The sequence below is a fragment of the Seriola lalandi genome, unplaced genomic scaffold (assembly GCF_002814215.2).
Source record: "Seriola lalandi dorsalis isolate HSWRI2012SDOR001 ecotype SW California unplaced genomic scaffold, Sedor1 jcf7180002054417, whole genome shotgun sequence".
NCBI lineage: Eukaryota > Metazoa > Chordata > Actinopteri > Carangiformes > Carangidae > Seriola > Seriola lalandi.
This window is the reverse complement of record NW_019524970.1, coordinates 153,491-174,866: the sequence shown is the minus strand read 5'-3', so window position 1 is coordinate 174,866 and position 21,376 is coordinate 153,491. Positions and strand designations below refer to the sequence as shown.

The window sequence follows — 21,376 nt, the reverse complement described above, 5'->3', positions numbered from 1 at the left end:
CACACACACACACACACACACACACACACACACACACACACACACACACACACAATTTCACAGTAATTATGAACTAAATTGATATAAACTAGAGAATTTGCATTGTAAAGCAGCAAAATGACTTTTGTTACCTTATCTGCTGTGCTATTTCCAGGATGCTGGCTGTGCGCTCTTCAACTGTTCACAGTGAGTAAAAATAAGTGAGGAAGCCACTGGTCAATAAGACGTGTTTTTGTTTGTTCACATCTATATAAGTAAAAAAAAAAAACGAAAACACATTGACATAAAATGAAAAGGTCATTCAGTAAGTTCCTCAATTTGTCTTCTTCAACTAATGACTAATATTTTTGAAACACATCAGGCAAAATTAGCACTATAATTAAAGTTTATTAATTAATGAAAGTAACTTTCCTTTGTGCAATTGCTGCTATTTAATTAAAAGTTATAAGAAATTATTAATTATGTTTGAAGCTAATGGAAAATATATTATCTCACTTTTTATTTGTCTTCTTCATGCAGGCAATACAAATAAATAGTGTACTCATTCTCATCGGCATGCAAACCCGAACGTGCACGCCATGCAGGCGCGCACACCCACACGAACACACAATGACCTGGTTGCAACCGTTATGAAGAGTCATAAAATCATACAAATGTGCAGTTTTCTCAGTTGCCTGGGGACTGTTGGTATTGCACTACAAAATTGAGTGTCTCTTTGTATCTCAAAGTTCTCATTAAAAAAGCTCACATACACTGTTTTCTCACTATCACTTGCCTCACGAACGAATAAGCACAGACCTGAGGCTAATCATTCAATTGTGTTTTTTTTCTTTCATGGTTTTGCTTATATAAAATGATAATAATAATAATTTATCAACCCAGACAAATAAGGACAATCCAGCTGGTAGCTACTGTGTGGGTGAGAGATGACTGAACATTTGTTCCTTTAAAGCCTGAAAACAAGTCAACAGCATTGTGTGTTTTAATGTCAGCAGTGGTTATGTTGTTGTCAGAAACAAGACAGCTGGTGAGAAAAGCAGGCATCAGCTGCAGCCATGCTGCTTGAATCTGCTGAGTTCTTGTCATTCTTAAGGACTGAAACATGCATCCAGTGCTTATCATTCATAAACACTGTTGATTTGTCAACTGACTTTAGTATACAGATAAAAGCCTTTAACCTCTCTGCCACTGAAGAAGAGATTTAGACAAACAGGAGTTTTGGGCAAAAGAAGCTGAAATTCAACAAAGAGGAGCTTGTCACAAGTATGGGCTCAAGTTAGGGTGATGTTCATGAGCTTGAAACATGATGTGCATGCACATGCATGGTGTGTATGTATGCATGTATGGATGTATATATGTATGTATGTATTTCATTCACACTTCATGACAACTTTCAATAGTAGGCTTTTTTATCCGGCAAATATGATGCTACTCATGTTTATTTTTCTTTCTTAATTCAGTTACCTTCCTCTCCATCCTGCACTAAAAATAGGTTTATTTTCATTTCCTTATGGAAATATATATGTATCCATTCTGTATCAGTACAATTATACCTTGATATTACATTTGACCTTTCTTCACTGAGCCTTCTTTCTCATCTTTTTCTCTGTCAAACACACACACATGAACACCCACACACATGCTACTCTATAATCTCACTCTTCCCATCATCAAATAAAGCAGCAATATGTCCCAATGTAGGAGCTGCCAATCAACCATCAGCAAGCGCGAGATGTCAGTCAGAACCATGGTGATTAATATGTATGCGTGTGCTCTTCCCAACATACTGTGTAAGGGGATAAAGTGGCCTATACTCTTGCTGACTGGGATAGAGCATGACAGACATGGCATGCAACTATGGTCATGCATAGTGAAGAAGTCTCTCTCTAACGCCAAAGGCATATTGATGCTTTATGCGAGTGTATTGTTTAGAGGGAAAAATAACATGTTTTATTCAATTACCGTTTTTTTTTACACAAGCTAAAAAAAAGGGCACACCTTAAATACTGGATAGCATTCTGCCTCAAAACAACTGAATGTGCGTGGGGCATGAATATCAATTAAGTGCCCTGTACATCTCAAGGAGCCCTGGAGATAGAATAACACACACGCTACTACATTGTGACTGTGTGATCCTTGCACTGTATTAGTCTTGTACCATAAAGCACATGAGGAGCAAGCAGCAGCAGAATCAAGGTCGCAGGTTATATGAAGGAGCTCTAGAGAAATTGTACAGTGGGCATCAATAAATCCTTTAGACTTACTGAATGTATGTAATTCTGCATGCTGGTGCAGATAAAGAGCTTGCACGTTAGACTCAGCAAAGACTTTCTAAGGTGGAAGTTGAAATAAAATCTGAATGGACACGTTAGAAGGGGCCAAGGTATAACGTATGGTGAGCCCTTATGAAATATTCTGAGTCATTTAAATATTGCAACACTTTATAGTCTGTGGAATCTAGGGCACAGTTTAATGCAATGACAATCACTGCCATTTGGGAAAAAAAATACAGCAGTAATATTGATATTCCATGCAACACTCTCCGTTGTTATTTCAGATTTAAGGCATAAATAAATGTGTGTTTTCCTATTTGAACATATTCATCTCGATTCATGAACCAACTCTCTCTTTTTCTCCCAGATGGACCACTTTGAAATTAAGATAACACACTCCATACTGTAGGTGCCAGACATAATATCACATAGGGACTTGCTTTTGCAAATAGAAACAGTGGTTTGGTGCCAATGCACCATCTAACACAGTTTCCCCTCTGCGTGTATTTTGATTAATACATATCTTTGCAAGTCGCTTTGTTGAACACAATTCTCACCTTTGATTCCACAACAGAAATTGCTTTAGATTAAAATGAGGTTCAAAAATTGCAAAGCAGCCAGACCCATTGTGAATAAACCTGGTATGTGCGAATGAAACAGTAAAACAACAAAACACTGAAATGTAGAAACTAATATTTAGGGAGGGAAAATAATTTGAAGGAAAATAGTAACAATGCAGATGTTTTAGCAGTTGTGAGAAAATGGTAAATACATTTTATAAACAAAACCTGCATGCTTTTCAGTTTAAAATAGCATTCATTTAATTAATTTAATTTAACATTCTGTTCAGTCCTTTGTTCAGAATAATCAAAAATGCCAGTAGGTGAATGGATAATCTGTCTTTATTACAACAGTCAATCTTGTAAAATTGTAAAATGAGCTCCCACAAGCTTCCTTTGAGATAAAAAAAAAAAACGTCTGTAACACATGAAACACAGAAAACTTGGATGTGAGCACAGCAGACAATGTAAAAGAATAAGGCTTGAAATATTTTTTCACTGTCAGCAAGTGCCATAAAAAGACCAAAACTGTCTCTAAATACTACCCCAGCCTGTCCGTGACTCTCAGCTAAAAGCCCATCTGCTCCTAGTGAAAGTGTAGCTCTATAAAAACAGGCCACAAATGTGTAGTTCCACAAAATAGTGCCCACATTCATAGTACTGAAGGAACATGTCACATTTTGTCATGTTTGCTCTGGAACTCCAATGGTTGCAAAAAGAAGTCCGATTGTATTGAAGTCTATGGGACAATGACCCTACTTGTCACTTGATTTGTTACCTCAGTAAACGTTTTCATTATGTGTTTATGGTCTAAATTGCTAGTTTAAAGTTTTCTTGAATACAACATGATGTCCGTTTTTCAAATTATGGTCCTGTTTAAAATAAAATAGACGTTAAAGCAGAGTGGTTTTAGGGCGTGGCTACCGTGTGATTGACACACAGGGGGACCTGTCTGTTAATCCGGAGAGAGGCCAGAGGGATGTGGCGGCGATTGACTTGTCATTGTATTTTCAGTTCATCAAAGTTAGCTCCAACATGTTGCCTGAAAATGTCTTGTTCGGCTTTCAGTTGTTCTAAAAGACACTCAGAGGAGTCAGCAGTTCAATTATTACCAATAAGTAGTTTTTGTTTTTGGCCTATTTTTTGCTAGCCAAAATTAGCATCCCTTTTAATATCACAGTTCAGGTGAAGATGCATCTTGCTAACCAAGCTAACCAGCTAGTGCTAGCATTAGTTGATAACTTAGCCATTGCTATACCAATGGTAGCTGGGCCCGCTGGGCAGGTAACCTGTGTCAACCTGGGTTAGCCCGTGGAGGTGTTCAGTCAAAGCCCAATAAAAATTTAATTTAATTGACATTAGTCCAACGACATTTGGTTTGTGTTTCTCCCACGTGACCCAGTTTAAGTGATCTGCGTTAGTGTAATGCACAGCGTTAATGTTAGTTAATACATTGTCCATCAAGACGTCGTGATAGTTCAAGTTAAGATAATGTGACGTTTACAAAATGTGTAGAAAAATATTTGTCATATAGAAGATTGTTCATATAATACTCAAACCAGTCCTCAACTGTATCTATCACATAACTATCCTGACAGCTGATAGATGTTTGTGATTAACTGTGATCCACCACATCTTAACTCAGGTGTTTATCTTTTATTGTCATTTGAAAGGTTTCCACACTGTGAAAACTGAGTGACCTGTGCCAACAGAAGGAGGACCTCATGTACATCTGCATGGACATCCTTAGTTCTCTAATGTGCTGTGATGATGATGCTAGAAAACCTCTCCCAGTTCAGCTTCCTCTAATGAAATGACTGACTAACTGTTGATGAGTTTGTTTATTATTCTCTGTCTTCAGTATTCACAGGTTCAGTTTCTTACCTGCAACTTTTCCCTTTAGTTTATGTTCTTACAGCTGCTTTCACACCACTGCTGTGTGTGTACTAAATTCATACACAAATATTAACATTAACATTTGAAACTTTTCTCAGTCTCTCTCGCTCCCTCTAGGTGACAAAGACGCTAGCTGGTGCTGCTACTGAAACGGCTGTCTGGATTACCAATGTTGGTATGTTGGCTTTCCAGGATGGCGGCCGGATGAAGTGGACCCCTGGAGGTGTCTGTTGTCACATTGAGGCATAGCGGTCCCAGCCGGAGGGGAATCGCAGGATGCTCGGGCTGACTGTTGCCAAGGTGATCCAGAGGATCTCCTGGGAGGAGTGGAGGCTCCACTGTTGGAGGAGGACACATAGGGCAGAGTAGACAGCCCTCCTCATCCAGGATCTCCATGTCACTCTCTATGTCGCATCCAGGACATATGGAGTACACAGAGGCGTCACTTCAGCTGCATTCAGGACCCAGCAGGTGTGCAGCTGTACACAGAGACTGGTAGGCTGACAAAGGACGGGATCAGCCTTCTGGCTTCAACCTTAACCAGTTCATTCCACGTACATGTGTGTGTCTCATAGCTTGTGATTAAGTATATTGTGTATTATCATTTCATGCAAACATAAAATTCATTTTTGATCCAAAACCTTTTTCCTCAAGCCAGTGCCAAGTACTTCCAAGCTCCTGGCAACACCTGCCAGACAGAGCAGGAGGAATAGCGAGTAGTCTTCCCTCCCAGATACCAGGAGAGGCAGCCCAGGTGACAGTTCAAGGCAGTGATGGGGAACAACACCTCCTGTCCTGGGAAAGAGAGTCTCTAGAGGTGTGATCCACTTCAAATATCACTGTTTCCTCTAATGAATATCAGATCTATATTAACACACTCCGCTTACTATGATTGTCTTTCAGCTGTCTTCTTGGACTGAACTCAAGGCCCTGCAAACTTGCCCCGTGCCAGCCGCCAGGTGGAGGCCATTTTCAACCAGCTCTGCCGTCTTCACCCTGTGGCCACGTGGTGTTTTGTTTGTGTCTGTGTGTTGTGGTGGTGGTTTTTGTGTCACTTGATGTCTCATGATGATCTCAGTCCAGTGTTCCCTCTCTTTTAGCTGTGTTTGGTCTCCACCAGCTCCTGAGGGAAATCTGTCTCTTTAGCTTCTTAATGCTCCACTATGTTCACCACCTGCTCTCGGACCATGTCTGCTGTTTGCTGCTGAGGAGGTAGTGGACAGTGACTACGGCTGAAAAAGTATATATATTCAAAGATGACAAAGACTTTTACTGCACAGTTCTTTTTTCTTTAATTATATTCTTAAATTGCATTTACGATGGCCTTAAAAAGGTCTTAAAAACTCTTCAACACCAAGATAGAAAGTTGAAATGAGTGCAGTGCAAAGGCTGGACATTGACTGTTTCCCTGGTAAAAATGTTAAAAATAGTTTCCATTGGGCACAATGCTGTTACTGTATGTAAGAATTAATTAGTAATTTGTGCTTTCTTTTATTCTTGCAGCTTACATCATGTGCTGTGGTACACTAGATGGATGGGCAGCGGTTGAGAAAAGTAAGGTCATCACATGACTCACTATCAAAGAGTGAGGAGCCCTGGAGAGGGATCCATCAGTTTCACCTGTACCTCAAGTTCTATTAGTAAGTTATATAAGTGTATCTTGAGGAACAAAGTGGTATTACAAGATGAGAAGGACTGTTCAGGACATCTAGCACCAGTTACACAGTGTACCTTTTTAAGGCAATCTTATTGCCTTAAAAGCTTATTTCTTATTTCTTATTTCACTTATTTCTGCCCCATTAATCCCATTACCATTCTGTTTAAAGGAATGCATTTCATTAAGAGTTCCTGTATATTGGGTAAACAATAAAGGGCTGATTTGTTTTAGCATTTGTAATTGTCCTTGATTTTTAGTTTCAATTCATATATATGTATTAGGAGAAGCTGGATGGAGCTAATGCAGTATAATGGAACAGGCCTGCAGTAAATCCTCCTTCATGAGGATTATAAAGTTCAGTATTTACTGAATCTGTTTGAAAAGTGTTGGTTTATTTTAATGGTCATTGTGGAGGCTGTAATTGTAATTGTGGCAGTGTACTGGGATGTACTGAGAAGTGTTCCTAATATTGTACCATCAAATCTAATTCCTATAAATGGGATGGACAAAATACTATGACACCTCTCAGTATAGGGTTAGTTTAAATACGTATGTATATCTGGAGCCTCACTTGTTGCTTCATAGTAGTTCTAGTATCGCTCAATTTCATTTACAAAGGAGAATAAAAGGAGCCATTAAAAACACTGAATCGAGTTCAGTAGGGTATCTCATTAAGTCTCAAGTCGTCATGTCTCACCTATTTATCCTAGTGAATTTTAGGAGAAACATATGAGAAACAGCATTTCAAACAAAATAGAAACTATAGTGAAGCTGAAATGAGAATCACAGTTTTGTCTCCTAAGCTGTAGAAGAGCAAAATTGCTACAGGAAATTCTTAGTTATGTGTCTACAATGCAATAGCATTGAAAGCATATATTATTATTCTGCATACTTATTCGTCTTAGTCATCTTCTGTATCAAAATCTATTCAGCTCTAGCGAAGTTACTACCTTCACAGGTGAAAGTATTGACCAATTTAACATCAAAACAGTGTTCAGTAGGAAACAGATGGAACTGACCCACCAGAGCTGCAACCTGGAGTGACTCATAATAGATGTGATTCTGTGAACTCATAGAGGTATGTATTCACCTTACCCACTCTTTAGTGTGAACTGAAAATTGACAGTTAAGATTTTGAAGCAGTTGTCAGGGTAGTACAGCTCATGTACATTTGTTTTATTCATAACTTAATTGTTATCATCGAAAAGGTGTTTAAGAAATAAACCATCTGTGATTAAATTGTACTGAGTATGCTGAGTATGTTTTTTTCATATTTACCATATGCCTCATGACAAATCTACACACTTTGGTGAATTAGTCTTTTCATTATTTAAATTGGTAAGTACATAAGACAAATAAGAAAAGCACAAACTTTAGTATCTATCGCTAGATCCTGTGTTGTCGCTGTTGAAGGACAGCCACATTTAAACATTTTTATCTTTTTTGTTGTTGATTAAAGCCAACACAGAAAGTCTTGTGATTAATTACAAATTCAGGAAAAACTTCAATGTGTGATTTCTATACTGTGCATGCTGCTGCTGTTAAAGTTCATACCAGACATGCTCCATTAAAAACCATCAACAAAGTGTTGAGTTCGTCACCTGAACTCGCGTGTTGGTTTGATGAAGGAAACAGGACACTCATTCAAAGTTCAAATCCCAGCATTTATTAAAGCTAACAGCAATATAGCATTAGAAAAAGGAGATCGTTACAGAGCTCTGGGCCAAACTATCTCTCCCTGACAACAACATGCAGTTGTGCCAGTTCACAAAGTCTGACACATTACCTCTTTCCTGACCCAGTCTTTCATATTCTTACACAGAAAAAAATAATACAATGTGGGATGAGTCTCTTCTTATCGGTCCATGCCACTGTCTTCGTTGTTTTGCTCCTCCACGTGTTATCTCACCCCCCTACGCGGGGCAGCTCTCGTGCCGGTGGATCTGTTCTCTCACACAAACAGAGACGATACCCTACTCTATTCCTCGTTTTTTGTCTTACTTCTGTTCCGGGATGTTTACCATATAATTATTTTTTCTAGGGTGGCCTTCAAACAATATCATAAGTTCAGTCTGTTCTTCTGTAACATTTCACAGCAAGTTTTATAAAAAGTCACTTAGTTATAAGCATATTATGATTACATCAACAATGCACACATCGCTTTATTAAAAGCAAACAACAGATTAATATAAAATCCTCTACAAAAGTAAAGCTTCGTAAAAAAACTTTATTTCAAATTAAAACTACATCAATTTCAACAATTTAGTAAATGGATGAATTAAATAATGTGTGCAATTTACAATCAACTGTGACAAATTAAAAATAAAAGTTTGTATTATAAAGAAAGGTGGATAAATCTTATTTAGTAACAATTATAAATCATAGTAGAAATGTAAAAATAATACTTCATATCTAAGTGAGGATGGTGCAACAGTCTGACTGTAAGCTATTACAGCCGTCCATAAGTGATGGAGGTAAGGTGCAAAAAGTCCAGGAGCCTTTATTCATCATCAGTCTTCGTGTGTGACACAGTTTACATGCAGCAGACTCACAGTCTGAGGGAGAAGCTGTTCTGAAGTCAGTTCATGTTCTGCAGAATCAATTTAAAACACAAGGTCATTATACGTTTTACACTGTGGTTTTACAGTTTAACGTTAGCACACATGCTAACTTCAACTACAATAGCATTATAAGTTACTCGTCACATATATGACATTTGCCAAATGTGGTTGTATGCAATTAGCCTATAAGACAAATTTAACAGTTTACCTCGAATTGTGACAGTTAACAGTATTAGCAGCATCTTCGCATGGCTCAGCCAGGAGCCTGTTGCTGAAAGGGTTGCTGATGCAAGTGGGCGTACTTAGCGTCCTCGGTGACACAGGTCAGATCCACCCCTCACTTCTCCCCAGCTCCACCCTCTCATCCAAATATGGTTTCCTCTGGCTCCAAAAAACCAAGATGGCGAAGTCCATTCAGCCAAACTCGAGGCTTCAAAACAACAGTTTCTTCTAGACTGGTAAGTAACAGCTGCTAATGCTAACAGTAGCTATGTACCAATAGCTAAACTTACCAATAGCTCCTTTAAAGTATTTTTTCACACAATAATGGAGCTTTATGGCTTAGAGAAATAACCTACATCAGGCTTTAGCTAATACAAGTTATTGTTGGTTCTGGTGATTTGTTGAGAGTGCGAGTACTGTAAAATTACATGTAAAGATTATGATTATGATGAAACTTCTCATTCTACTGTAAAGCAAATTATACAGATATTTGAGTGTGACGACTTGTTGCAGAGATAAGAAGGTTGTATCTGTGGTTTTGGAGACATCTTACAAGATAAGAAATTGAAATCACCTGTCATCGACGAGAAGGAGGTTCAGTCCACATAACCTACAGGGCGACATGGACAGCTTTTGTCATTTCAGGGGTAATGGGCAGCACTGCAGTGTTTTTTGGTGGTGTCCAACAGGATTTTGAATAAATGGACATGCTACTTAGACAAATACAACAGCCACTATGAGCTGCAGTTACCATCAACAGCATCCTGTAAGCAGTCTAACAGGGATATCCTGCAAAAGAAATTGTGGAGGCAATTATGTGAGCACTGGATTGATTCTAAGGAGCTGTTTAGAGGAAAAAAAAGATTTTTCCCAAGTCACCACTAGACAAATATGAAGAGAACATTAGGCACAGGATACCACTGTATTATATGAGAAATTAATAAAAGCTTTGTAATGGTCTGGTGAAACATCTGTTCATATAATAGAGGGTTAGTTCAGAGTCAGTGTTTCCACTACATCATGACAAGCTTGTCAAATGACAATATAAGAGCAGAGAGAGAAATGTACCTGCAAAGATGAGAATAGCAGTCTGCTGCTGTGAAAACGCAAGCTGCTCATTACAATGAAAATGAGAGGACTCAAAGGATAAAAGCACCAAACAAGGATGTGGAGTAAAAAAAAAAAAAACAATGTGAGGACCCTCTGGCAAACTATGGCGCAGTCAAGCTGGCAAACAAATTTAAGAAATACCCTATTTACAGAAATAGAGTCAAGTGATACAGCAATCATGGAGCTCACAGGCCAAGCAGTATCACTTATGCAAATTATCCAGCAGGAGTCAACAAGAAAATCAGCTGCTAAGAGACCACAAATGCAACACATGGCCAGTCAGCGGGACAAAGTCAAATTTAGCCACCATTCTAAGTATGGCAGTGACAAGGAGCTGCAGAGTCTGGGAGAAAACAAAACATTCAAGAAATGAATGGCAATTTTGACGGGTCACACCATGAGCTTAGATCCAAAGCCCCAAACACACCCAAATCAAAGGCAAAATTTAAGCCCACAAACCACAATCACAAGTGTTGTATGAGTAAGAGGTTTCTGCTTGTTTTTTTATCTGTCTAACAAAGACAAGGTGCAAAGCTGGTTAACAAAAACTCTCGTGTATGGAGCAAGATAAAAAGCATTTTCAAGCCCTTCGGGATGCAGGAGCATACCTGTTACGAGTGTGGCATGGAAATCAAAAACTTGCCTGAAGCACAAATCAGTCCAATTCATGACCTGTTAATAAATGAAGACCTGTTACACTTAAGCACTACGGTCAGCTACCAGTGTCAGTTTATATGATCGAAACTCTAAAATCACAGGCACTGACAAGACAGATTTGTGCCATTACAGGAGAGCAGAGACCCCTGGGTTTAGCTCCAAGTGGAGATATAACATCCATCACCTCATTGTTAAAGGACCAGTGTGTCAGATTGAGGGGGATCTATTGGGCAGAAATGGAATATAACATTCATAATTATGATTTCATTCTTGTATAATCACCTGAAACTAAGAATTGTTGCATTTTCGTCAGCGTAGAATGAGCCCTTCATATCTACACAAGGAGCGGGTCATCTTCCATGGAGCTCATCTGAATTTATAACTGAAGAGAAACTTACCAGCTTGTCTGTTAAAACTATATTTGTGTTGTGCAGCGCATAGTTATAGCAAGTAGTAATAATGTAGGGTGAATCATTTTTACTTGCAGCACATTATAATGCTAATTGTTTCAAGTTGTTTGTATGTAATTAGTTAATATTGAATGTTGCCAACACACACATTTTAATACATTGTAAATTATTTCAAAATAAGGTGTTGATGCATCATTTAGGAGGCGGTCCCAGTTGTTGCTGATGAGTGGTATTGTCCAATGTGATGCCAGGTTAGATGCGAGCTTCACCAGAATAAGATTGCACTTACATTAATTACCTCATTTGAATTTATAGAATCTACCATGAACAAGAAATTAGGTTAAACCTGTTAAAGCTTGTGCTGCAAAGATTACACATACCTTTTTTGATAGATATCCAAATGAGATTAGACTGAACAACACTATCTTCATTTAGAGAAGTAATCACAACTATGACTTGAGTGCTATGACATGAATTGGAGTATTCTGAAAAATTTACCAACATATATTTTTCAGGGATCGGTGTACATTTAACAGGATTTAGCATAAGGAGATTGAAGAAACAAATGGTTTTTTTTGTTTGCTTTTGGAGAGGCTTAAACTCTGAAAATCTTCTAACCCTCCAAGGAAATGGGGAGGGGAAAACTGGAGGAGTGAAAGAAAGGTTAAGAGAACATTGTTTCATATGTAACAGGTTGACATACGTGACATGAGGCTTCAGGTGTGGGAAAGTGCGTGTGGAGCTGTCTCTGTGACGTTGACTTATGTAACACAACCCCCATCGGCCTCTACTTCCTGATCCCCTGTCTGTCTTCAGCTTATTCTTAAACATGCCTCACTGAAGAAAACAGACCTTTGAGTTCAAGCTTGTGGTATGTTGTCCTTCTGTTCACAGTTTACTACATGCTTTTTTTTAAATCCTCATTTAAGGATACAGTCTTATTGTTTGAGTATATTACTGTGGCTTATACTGAACAATAATACACAATTTTATTACTTCTGTCTGCGAGAAAAAAGAGAGAAATGGCCTTAATATTCACCTAAAATAAGCTACATGAATGTATTTATTACCATAAATCAACAGACAACTCATCCCATCATCTGTCGGATTATACTAATAGCAGAAGTGATTTAAGGGATAGATAAAATAAGTAGTGCAGCACATGTTCTGAAAAAAAAAGCAAAAAAAAAAAAGCTAATGTTTAATGGAGTCCTGTACGCCTACCTAGGCTGGCACTGTTTCAAGCAAGCATGGATTACTACTAAATACGTGCTTCCTTCTATGACAGCTAAACACAGTCATTACAACTGGGACACCATAGCTGCTGGGTAGAGCTACTCTCGCACACCCATGGTTTTCTGAGCAGAATAGAATATGAATGTCAAAATAAAAAGGAAGATTTGAAGGGTTTTGTTAGATCCAAGTGATTTCCTACTCCCTCATTCATTCAGCTCCTTTTTGTTGTGTCTGTTACAGTTCTACGCTGTCTTTTCCCCAGCCTTCTCTGTCATGCATGTCTAAATCTACATTACATACTTCCCACAGCTGAAAAGAAGGATTTTACAGCCCGTCCCTTTTTTTAGCTTTTGTTTGATAAATCTTATCAGTCTCAGTCTTCATTCTTAGATTATTGGCCAGTGGCATCAGGATTTTTGGATAGAATGTAAATGCACAAAACATTTATTTGGATTTATTTTGAAATTGAGGTCGATTAGGAGATTTCACATATCCAGGTATATTTAGAGAAATTCCCAGTTTGCAACTTTAAACTATAGGAACAAGATATTCAGGCCTAGCATGCTGGTGGTAGTTATCTTGGTATTATGCATGAGAAAAGAAATGTGTTGGTTTGGGAAGAATGGTATCTTTTTACAAGAACCTACGCAAGCCCAGAATGACCTTTTCCTATTCATGACCTGGTCAGGGTTTATAATAGACCGCAAGTCAGCACGACAGAAAAGCAAGGACAGACACTAACAGAATGCACATGATGACAGGTAATGCACCTTACCTCAAGAGAAAGAAAGTTGTGGATATGTTTTGTGATTGTGTGTAGTTAATGGATAGAGATCATTATTATGTTATTATATATTATTATTATTATTATTATTATTATTAATATTATTATTTTCATTTATGTGCTCTGAAGACAGTAAATCAGGCAGAACTACAGCACATAATAGAGGATGGTTTTGTGTTTTTTGCATGTTTGGGTGAGTATCTACTTACGAAGATTTGTGCATGCCTTTCTCTTCAGTCAAGCAGTGGGGAGTATGGGCTGTATTGCTCTGGCCCTGTCTGCTTACTATGAGCATCCCTCTAGACTGTAAGGAAGAGCAGGGCAGCCTCTCCCGCTGCCTTTCCATCTCCCAAGAAAAACTTCTAGATCGAGTCATCCAACACGCTGAGCTCATCTACCGTGTCTCAGAAGAATCATGTTCTATGTTTGTGAGTAAATCTTTTCACTTGCGAATCACTGTATGGGGGAAAAATGTTTTGGCTGATCTGTTGCATCCACAGGCTCTTACTCTTAAATAATATAGCTGAATATATATTATATACACACATATTTATAGATATATTATATTATGTATATATATCTAGATACTGTATATATATACTGTATGTATATATATACTGTATATATAGATACATATATAGGAGAAACTAAATTTCGCTTCACACTGAGTATCACATGACAGCAGAAATGTATTTTATTTGTAACTAGACTGAGAGGATTCAGCTGCAGTGCAATTAAGAGAAAATCCCATTTTCCACAATGGGGGAATTCTCATTTGAGTCTGTTGGGCTTGAGGTTTTTTTATTATTTTCTTTTTTATTTATTTATTTATTTTTTTTATGAAAGTTGAAATTAGCATTTTGAGAATCAGTGCTGTAGAAACGTAGCCTGGGGCGAAGGCTACACTGACAGCAGTACAAGATTCTATGTTTGAGAAGCTGTCTACTATTACTTTTTATGTGGAAGAAAAAACTAGTTATGCAATAAAACAGAGTCATCCAGAGAGCAATGAAATTCTGTTGTTTTATAACATATCAATGTTAAAAAGTAATTAAAAAGTAATTTCTCATTGGTTATAGTCTCAGTAGCTCGGCCTTTATTTTCCAAACTCAATAATTTTTTATCACTGAATCTAGCAACATTTGGACTGAATTCTACAACAGGAGCAAAAGGACTTTTTGTTGGTCTTTTTCACAATATGCTGGAGCAAAAGCACCGACACTCTCTGTTACATACTCTGTGTTATTTGCTTTTGATTCTGACATGATCATCACCTCGCTGCCAGGCTTCAAAGTAATCTTCTATTTCTCTTCTGAGCCAAACATGTTTTATTGAAGAGGCAGGCCTACAGTGGAGTAATACCAATGTGATAATGATATACTGCAGCAGCGAGAGCACAGCTTTTGCAGCCTGTTGAATCCCCTTCACTCGGCGGCTCCAGATCCAAAATGGTCTTTGAAATGGGATGATGTAGAGCTTGTTACTGAGAAGACGCTGCATGGGGTCTACAGATGAGAACAAGTTGGAAAACAAAATGTGCTTCTGCTGTGTCTCCAGTGGCCGAGACTGGTGAAGCTTTTGTCACTGCTTTCCTGATGTGTCTTCGTTTGTGTGATGTGTCTGCCATTGTGTGTTCTTGTAATTCTAAACCGAAGTGAACCGAAGGCTTTCAGATCGGTTAGAGAAATCCAGTACAGTGTTGTGTTGATCACCTCTTACAGAGGGTAACAAGAGGCTTAGGACTAGAGTGTAACTGTTTCCAACCTAAAGCCCAAAACAAATAAAAGTCTAAAAACAAAGATATATGGGGATGTTGCTGCTTATAAGCCCCTATTCTGAATATATAGAGTAAACTTAACTACAAACAAAACTCACTGTTAATTCTAATAATTCTGTGTCAGTCAGTCAAAGTATTTGTGTTCACATACATATATTCACCTGGTGTATTTTCATATGCTTATTTAACACCATGTTTGTCTGACTCGCAGGAGGAGATGTTTGTCCCCTCTCCGTTGCGGCTCCAGAGGAACCAGGCTGGCTATGCATGCATCACCAAAGCCTTACCCATCCCCAGCTCCAAAAGTGAAATCCAACAGATATCTGTAAGTACTCGTCCACTGATCACCACAGATTTTTTTTTTCTATTAAGAGTGTGTGTGCACCTCTGTGTGTACGTGTTTATCTATATTTATTAACGTCTGTGTATAAATATGGAGAGTGACTCCATGCAAGTAAAATAAAATCCAGGCATAGGTTGTTGCATGTATTTGTGTGAGTGCAGGAATGTGTGTTTGCAGGTATATTACTGACTCTGTCTGGTTGTCTCTGTGCCTGTTAATTATTGTGAACGTGTATTTGTATCTGTGTGTGTGTGTGTGTGTGTGTGTGTGTGTGTGTGTGTGTGTGTGTGTGCACGCGCTTTTGGGTAGTGTTGATGTATAAATGATGGCATGCACATCTCTGCTCACTTTGCAGCTGCACTGGTGCTAATAGCCATAAGCTTTCTTTGGCAATAACAGTGTCCAAGTGTGCAAGTGAGCCCCCAGTCAGCTGCTGAGTGACCGGATGTTTTCAGTAATTGCAATAAAAAGGTCCTCAGATTTCATAAATATTCATGCCTGTATAACATTTAAAAACACTCTTGTCTGTGTCTACTGAGGTTGTGGCTACTCTCCAGCATGGCACAGCCTTTTCAGCTAAAGGTCAACTTGATCAGTAGAGTGGAAGCTAAATTGAGCCAAAGGCCAGTGATGGGTGAATTGACCAATGTGAACTGTAATTTGGTTAATGTGAAGTTCCACAAAAATCCCCCTTCAACTAACAAAGGCCAAGTACAGTATGAATAGCAAAAGGAATTTCTTTACGGACTCATTTGGTAATATTTGCAACTGCTGGCTGAAAGTTTTGTCATCACTTTAATAATAAGTGTGATCTTTGAAACTGCACGAACTTGCAAGACTCCTCTTTATGTTAGGAATTTATCCTCTACCCTTTGTATTGAAATATTGCCTGCTCTGCGGTTTAATGGCCATTTCTGTGGCGGTCATTTGCTCTTTCTTTACAGTCTGCTCTGCTTAGGGGAACTTAAACAGACTCCACTGCTTCATCCATGACATTTCAACCCTCTTTTGTTGCTCAAAGTTTTGTAGCTGACAAGCCATTGATCCAAAGCCATGCTGTTATTAAGTTCTTCAGTCTTTTTTTGATCTCTCTTGTTCGTGACTATCTTAAAAAAACTGGACAAATGGCTGCTATTCATTACAAATATAAATGTTCCTAGAAAGACATGAATAGATCAAAGTGCAGTGCTGTTGCAGCTGTGTCGTGCTTTGTTGCGGTGTATTTTTATATTATATTTATGTTAAAAAATAATCTTGTGGTCAGTATATGTCTTATTTCACTCTTTTATCCAACTCTTCCTCTGTGTGCCCTGCAGGATAAATGGTTGCTCCACTCTGTGCTGATGCTGGTCCAGTCCTGGATCGAGCCCTTGGTCTACCTGCAGACCACACTGGATCGCTACGATGATGCTCCAGACATGCTGCTCAACAAGACCAAGTGGGTGTCTGAGAAACTGATCAGTCTGGAGCAAGGGGTGGTGGTCCTTATCAAGAAGGTGGGTTAAATCACAATAGATTTCATTTTTAAAAATAATAAATCAGGTTTTAGTCCCAGTGTTATAGCTTACCTCTGTCTTTAAATCCCTTCATAGAATATACACCTTTTGATTATTTCCTATATATTTCAATTGTTTCCAAATGTTGCCACACAGATGTTGGATGAGGGGACGTTGACCACAACCAACAGTGAACAGGGAATATTCCAGTATGATGTGCAGCCAGAGATGCTGGAATCAGTTATGAGAGACTATACCCTGCTCAGCTGCTTCAAGAAAGACGCCCATAAGATGGAGACTTTTCTCAAGCTCCTCAAGTGTCGACAAACTGACAAATACAATTGTGCATAAAACATGTGCAGCTGTTAAATAATACAATGTTTAGCTTTAAATGAATTCCTGTAGTTGGTAGCTGTGCACTTATAGATATGACCATGCCTTAGGCGACTCAGCCTTGCTTGCAATGTGGTACATTCTATATTGATTATTTTGGAACACCTTCACATAAAACTAAGTCGGTGTAATGCTGTGCCCTTACTTCATCATACTGCAGTTTATATTTCCCAGCTCCGTTGTTATTTTAACCTGGCAAAGGCAGCAGAGGGCAAACTCCCAAAAGATTATTTGCGTGTCGAGCTGTCAAAAAAATCTGCATATCCTGCCATTGATTTCCATTTCCTTTGTTCTTAACTGGAGTTTGTATTCCTCGCTGCCTCTTGCAGTGTTTTGATTATTCCCACGGCCCCTTGAGTATTCAGCGAGACTCCCTTTTTAAATGGAGTTGGTTTCACTTCTGCATTAGCGAAATGAAACACTTTCACCGGAGATGGGAGTCAAACAGAGAGCAATCGCTACTTAGAAAAGGAGACACATTTTGATTGGCGAAGGAGAGTGTGAGAGAGAAGGAGAGAGAAAAAACAGCTAAAAATTGGAGGCAAGCCTTATCTGGAGATTTAGGTAAGGCTCAAGTTGATATTTGTTGAGTGCTCATCAAAGAATCATGAATATTTCTAGGCTTAAATGTGTCTAATTTAACCTGAAGGTAAGAGTCTATTAAGGAAATACTTTCTTCACTTTGAATAAATAATTCAAATGAAGAAATATACAATTCAAATTTTAATTGTTAGATGTTATGAATTTATAATGCAGAATGCAAACCACACATTTTTGTACTCTCATGTGTAAATAGAAGAAGCCAGTGTAATGTGAAAACCTTTCTAGTCGCTGATTTAAGAAGCTAATAAAGCAAATTGTGGAAAGAAAAGAGAAAAAAAATGTTGGTTTTGACCTTAATTATTTTGTGTTATGTCTTGAGTGAGTGACTGAGTGACTGTCCATAACTGAGGTGAAGAATCTCCAAAGTCAAGATGAAATAGAGTCATTTCCATGTACTTGATTCTGCCCTTTCCACCCCCAAACACAAGAGGGTAGTAGTGCTCTGTCATGAGGGTTATCTTAACAACTAAATTGTTTACTTGAACTATCATGCATTTTATCACATCGCATCTTGCACCGCCGAGAGCAAAGCTAAAATGCACTGGCCTGGGGAAGAGAGACTGAAACTTGAATGTTTTCTCTTTATTTGTTGCTTAAATTATGTTATTTCCTCTTTTTTCTTTAGATAGATAAGGATGCAAATGTGGGATAATACCAGACATGAGCCACATAAAAACCCATCAATTAAAAGTTTCATATCAGACACAACTTATTGTTGCAGATCTCTTGATCCATGTGATCCCAGAAGCCAAAATAAAGCACCTGCAGTAGTTATCCCACTTGCAGTTAATAAGCTTAAATTGGCCGACTGTATTGCTTGTTCCTGTTTACATCTGCCACCACACCATCAGACAGGGAAATAATAAAGGAAGAAGTTGCCACAAGTATTTTTCTTTCCTTTTTTTCCCCCTCTGGTGTCAGGTTTCTTCTTGGCTGTATTTCACTCTCTCGGGTGTCCTGCTACATCCTCTGCTCTTCCATCCTCTGTAACCATATCAGAAAAGGTAAATCAGCCCTGTGGTTGCCACAGTGAGTCCGGTGTCAGCATAGAGAGGTGGTATCATGTGGTGTGGGTGGATGTTGAGGCAGGATGTGGTAGGGGGGCCTAGTGTCAGCAATGTCAGGTTCAGCTTCCTGTGGCCTAATCACTTCAGTATGGGGGCTCAGAGGAGATTGGGTAGCCTCTGTTCTGCTCTGCAGGGCTGCAGCTCCACAGCCTACAACCTATGTAGAGCAACCATCACCTTACTTTGTTTGGTCCCTAACAACACGTGAGTAATCACAGGCAAGCTAAAGCCCTGTGCCCCCACCCACTTCTCGAGCTTTGAGGCCATAAATATTAAAGATTGGCTATAAGTAGTAAGAGGAGGGAGGGGATCAGTGGAGGGAGATAAAGATGTTAGGGAGTTGAAGGGGAAAGAAGGACACAGAGATGAAGGGAGGGGTGTGGGGGCCCGGGTGATTTCACAGTCTAACTATTATAACCTGAGGAAAGGAAATCTAGACTGCTGAGGTGCATAAGTGGAGCAGAGGAGGCGGACAGAGAGGGAGAGGAAAGGAACAGGAAATGTAAAGAGAATGGACTTAGAGAGGGAGGCAAAGAGAGGTGAAGTGGGCAGCTGTTTCTTTTTTTTTTTTTTTGCAGTGCTGAAGTGTGTCAGTCAACTAGAGAGGGAAAGAAACAGCGGAAACAATAAAAGAAAAAAAAACATATAACCAAAATGACTGAGAAAGGGTCTGAGCACAGCTCTGAGCAGTGTGACATGCAGGGAAGTAGGTTGGATCTAGAGAGAAAATGGATGGCTGGAAGGCAGGTACACAGCTAGAGGAGTGAGTTAGGCTGGAAAGTGGTGTTGGCTTGATATGAAACCCAGACTCAAAGTATGAAGTCCTTGAGCCTCCACTGGCTAGCTTGGCTCCCACACTGTTGTTGTGCTTTCATTTATGGCTCAAAATGACAGCTTGGAAAGCCCTGAAACAGTCCCACAGCCCCCCTGTGTGATCTCCCACTCTGAAAATCGTGTAGCAACGGCTCCGTGCCTTTCCTCCCTCATTTCCTCTGCTTTAATGACATATTTAGGCTATAGCAAGAACTTGCCACTTAAAAGGTTTGTATGTTTACTTATGTAGAAGTAGAACATAGGGAATGAGCAGAGGTGAGAGCGGGAGGATGGTCTTCCCTTTGCATCTCCACTTCTGACAGCCTAGGCTGCTGCTTTTATGATACAGCCGTCTCTGTCATTCCCCTGCAAACCACGGGGAATTTGTTTGGGTCATCAAAGAATGGCATAAGGTTTCAAATAAGAGCCAATCAAACCAATCCTGAGCTCAGTAGGCCCAAGGCTACAACATGCACAGCTGTCAGTGTGTAATCTTAAAGTCAAGCATGTCTGTTGGAAGGGTGACACATCTAAAACCCCTGGATGTCCACCCTCAACTAACCCTCCGCCTCTCCTTTGGCTCCCCAGACGAGGCATCGCTTCAAGGCTCTGTGGAGACGTGAGTGAGGGTCAAGAGGTCGTGGGGATCAAGGCCATCCTAACTGTTCCAATATGTTAGAAGATGTCAGGTTGTAACAGCAGCAGGCTCATGTTTCACCCAGGAAAGACAGTGTTGTAGTGGGTGACAGAGAAAGTCATGATGACAGTTGAATACAGCTGAAAACATGTGGGGAAATGAGGATGAAAATATACCTGACTGTAAATGAATGAATTACTTATTATAGTTCATTAGTGTTTCATTTGATGGATAATTAAATTAATAATTACATTGCAGCTTTTATAGAGAACTAAGAGATAAGCAAGCAGAATTGAATAACTCCTTTGTGTCTCATTGTTTACCCAAATGTTAAATCAGTGCACCGTTATGTGAAAGCTTCTCATACAGTGGTTTTCACGCTCATTGCCATTACATAACCTGCACGTGGTGCAGACACAAACGGAGGGGATGCCTCAACATGTGGCTATGATTAATAGGGGAATATTCCAGTTGTGGTGAAACAAGCCCTATGGGGTGTCTCTTGGTTTGTAGCACCGTGAATGGCAGGATTTACACCACCAGGAAATTAGGTGATTACCTCGGAGAAGGTGGGGGAACCTGCTGATGCAATGTTAACTCAGTGGGAGAGCAGCCATCAATTGTCCCAAACTGAAAGCAAGGAATTACGGATCTGTTGTCCTACATGGCATTCCAAAGCTTTGACAACACAGAGAGAAACAGGAGGAAAACATCAGCGAGTTGTAAATAAATGCTCCAGACAAGCAGCCGAAAATATGCTCTTAAACTTTGCTGTGTCACAGCTCCCATCCCCTGGCCGAAAGCTTTCCCTTGTTATGACAGTTAGTGAAAAAAATGTTAAATTCGTTTATTAATATTATTATTAGGTTTCATAATCATAA

General features: G+C 39.2%; 1 protein-coding gene across 1 annotated transcript; it reads left to right on the top strand.

The window, feature by feature from the left end:
- Window positions 1–13,309: 13,309 nt before the first annotated feature.
- smtla (somatolactin alpha) lies at window positions 13,310–18,264 on the top strand. Its single transcript, XM_023410220.2, has 5 exons — window positions 13,310–13,343; window positions 13,604–13,794; window positions 15,355–15,468; window positions 16,803–16,982; window positions 17,139–18,264. Exons 1-5 carry the CDS (start codon window positions 13,328–13,330, stop codon window positions 17,331–17,333), a joined length of 696 nt encoding a protein of 231 aa, XP_023265988.1. The 5' UTR covers window positions 13,310–13,327; the 3' UTR covers window positions 17,334–18,264.
- Window positions 18,265–21,376: the final 3,112 nt, after the last annotated feature.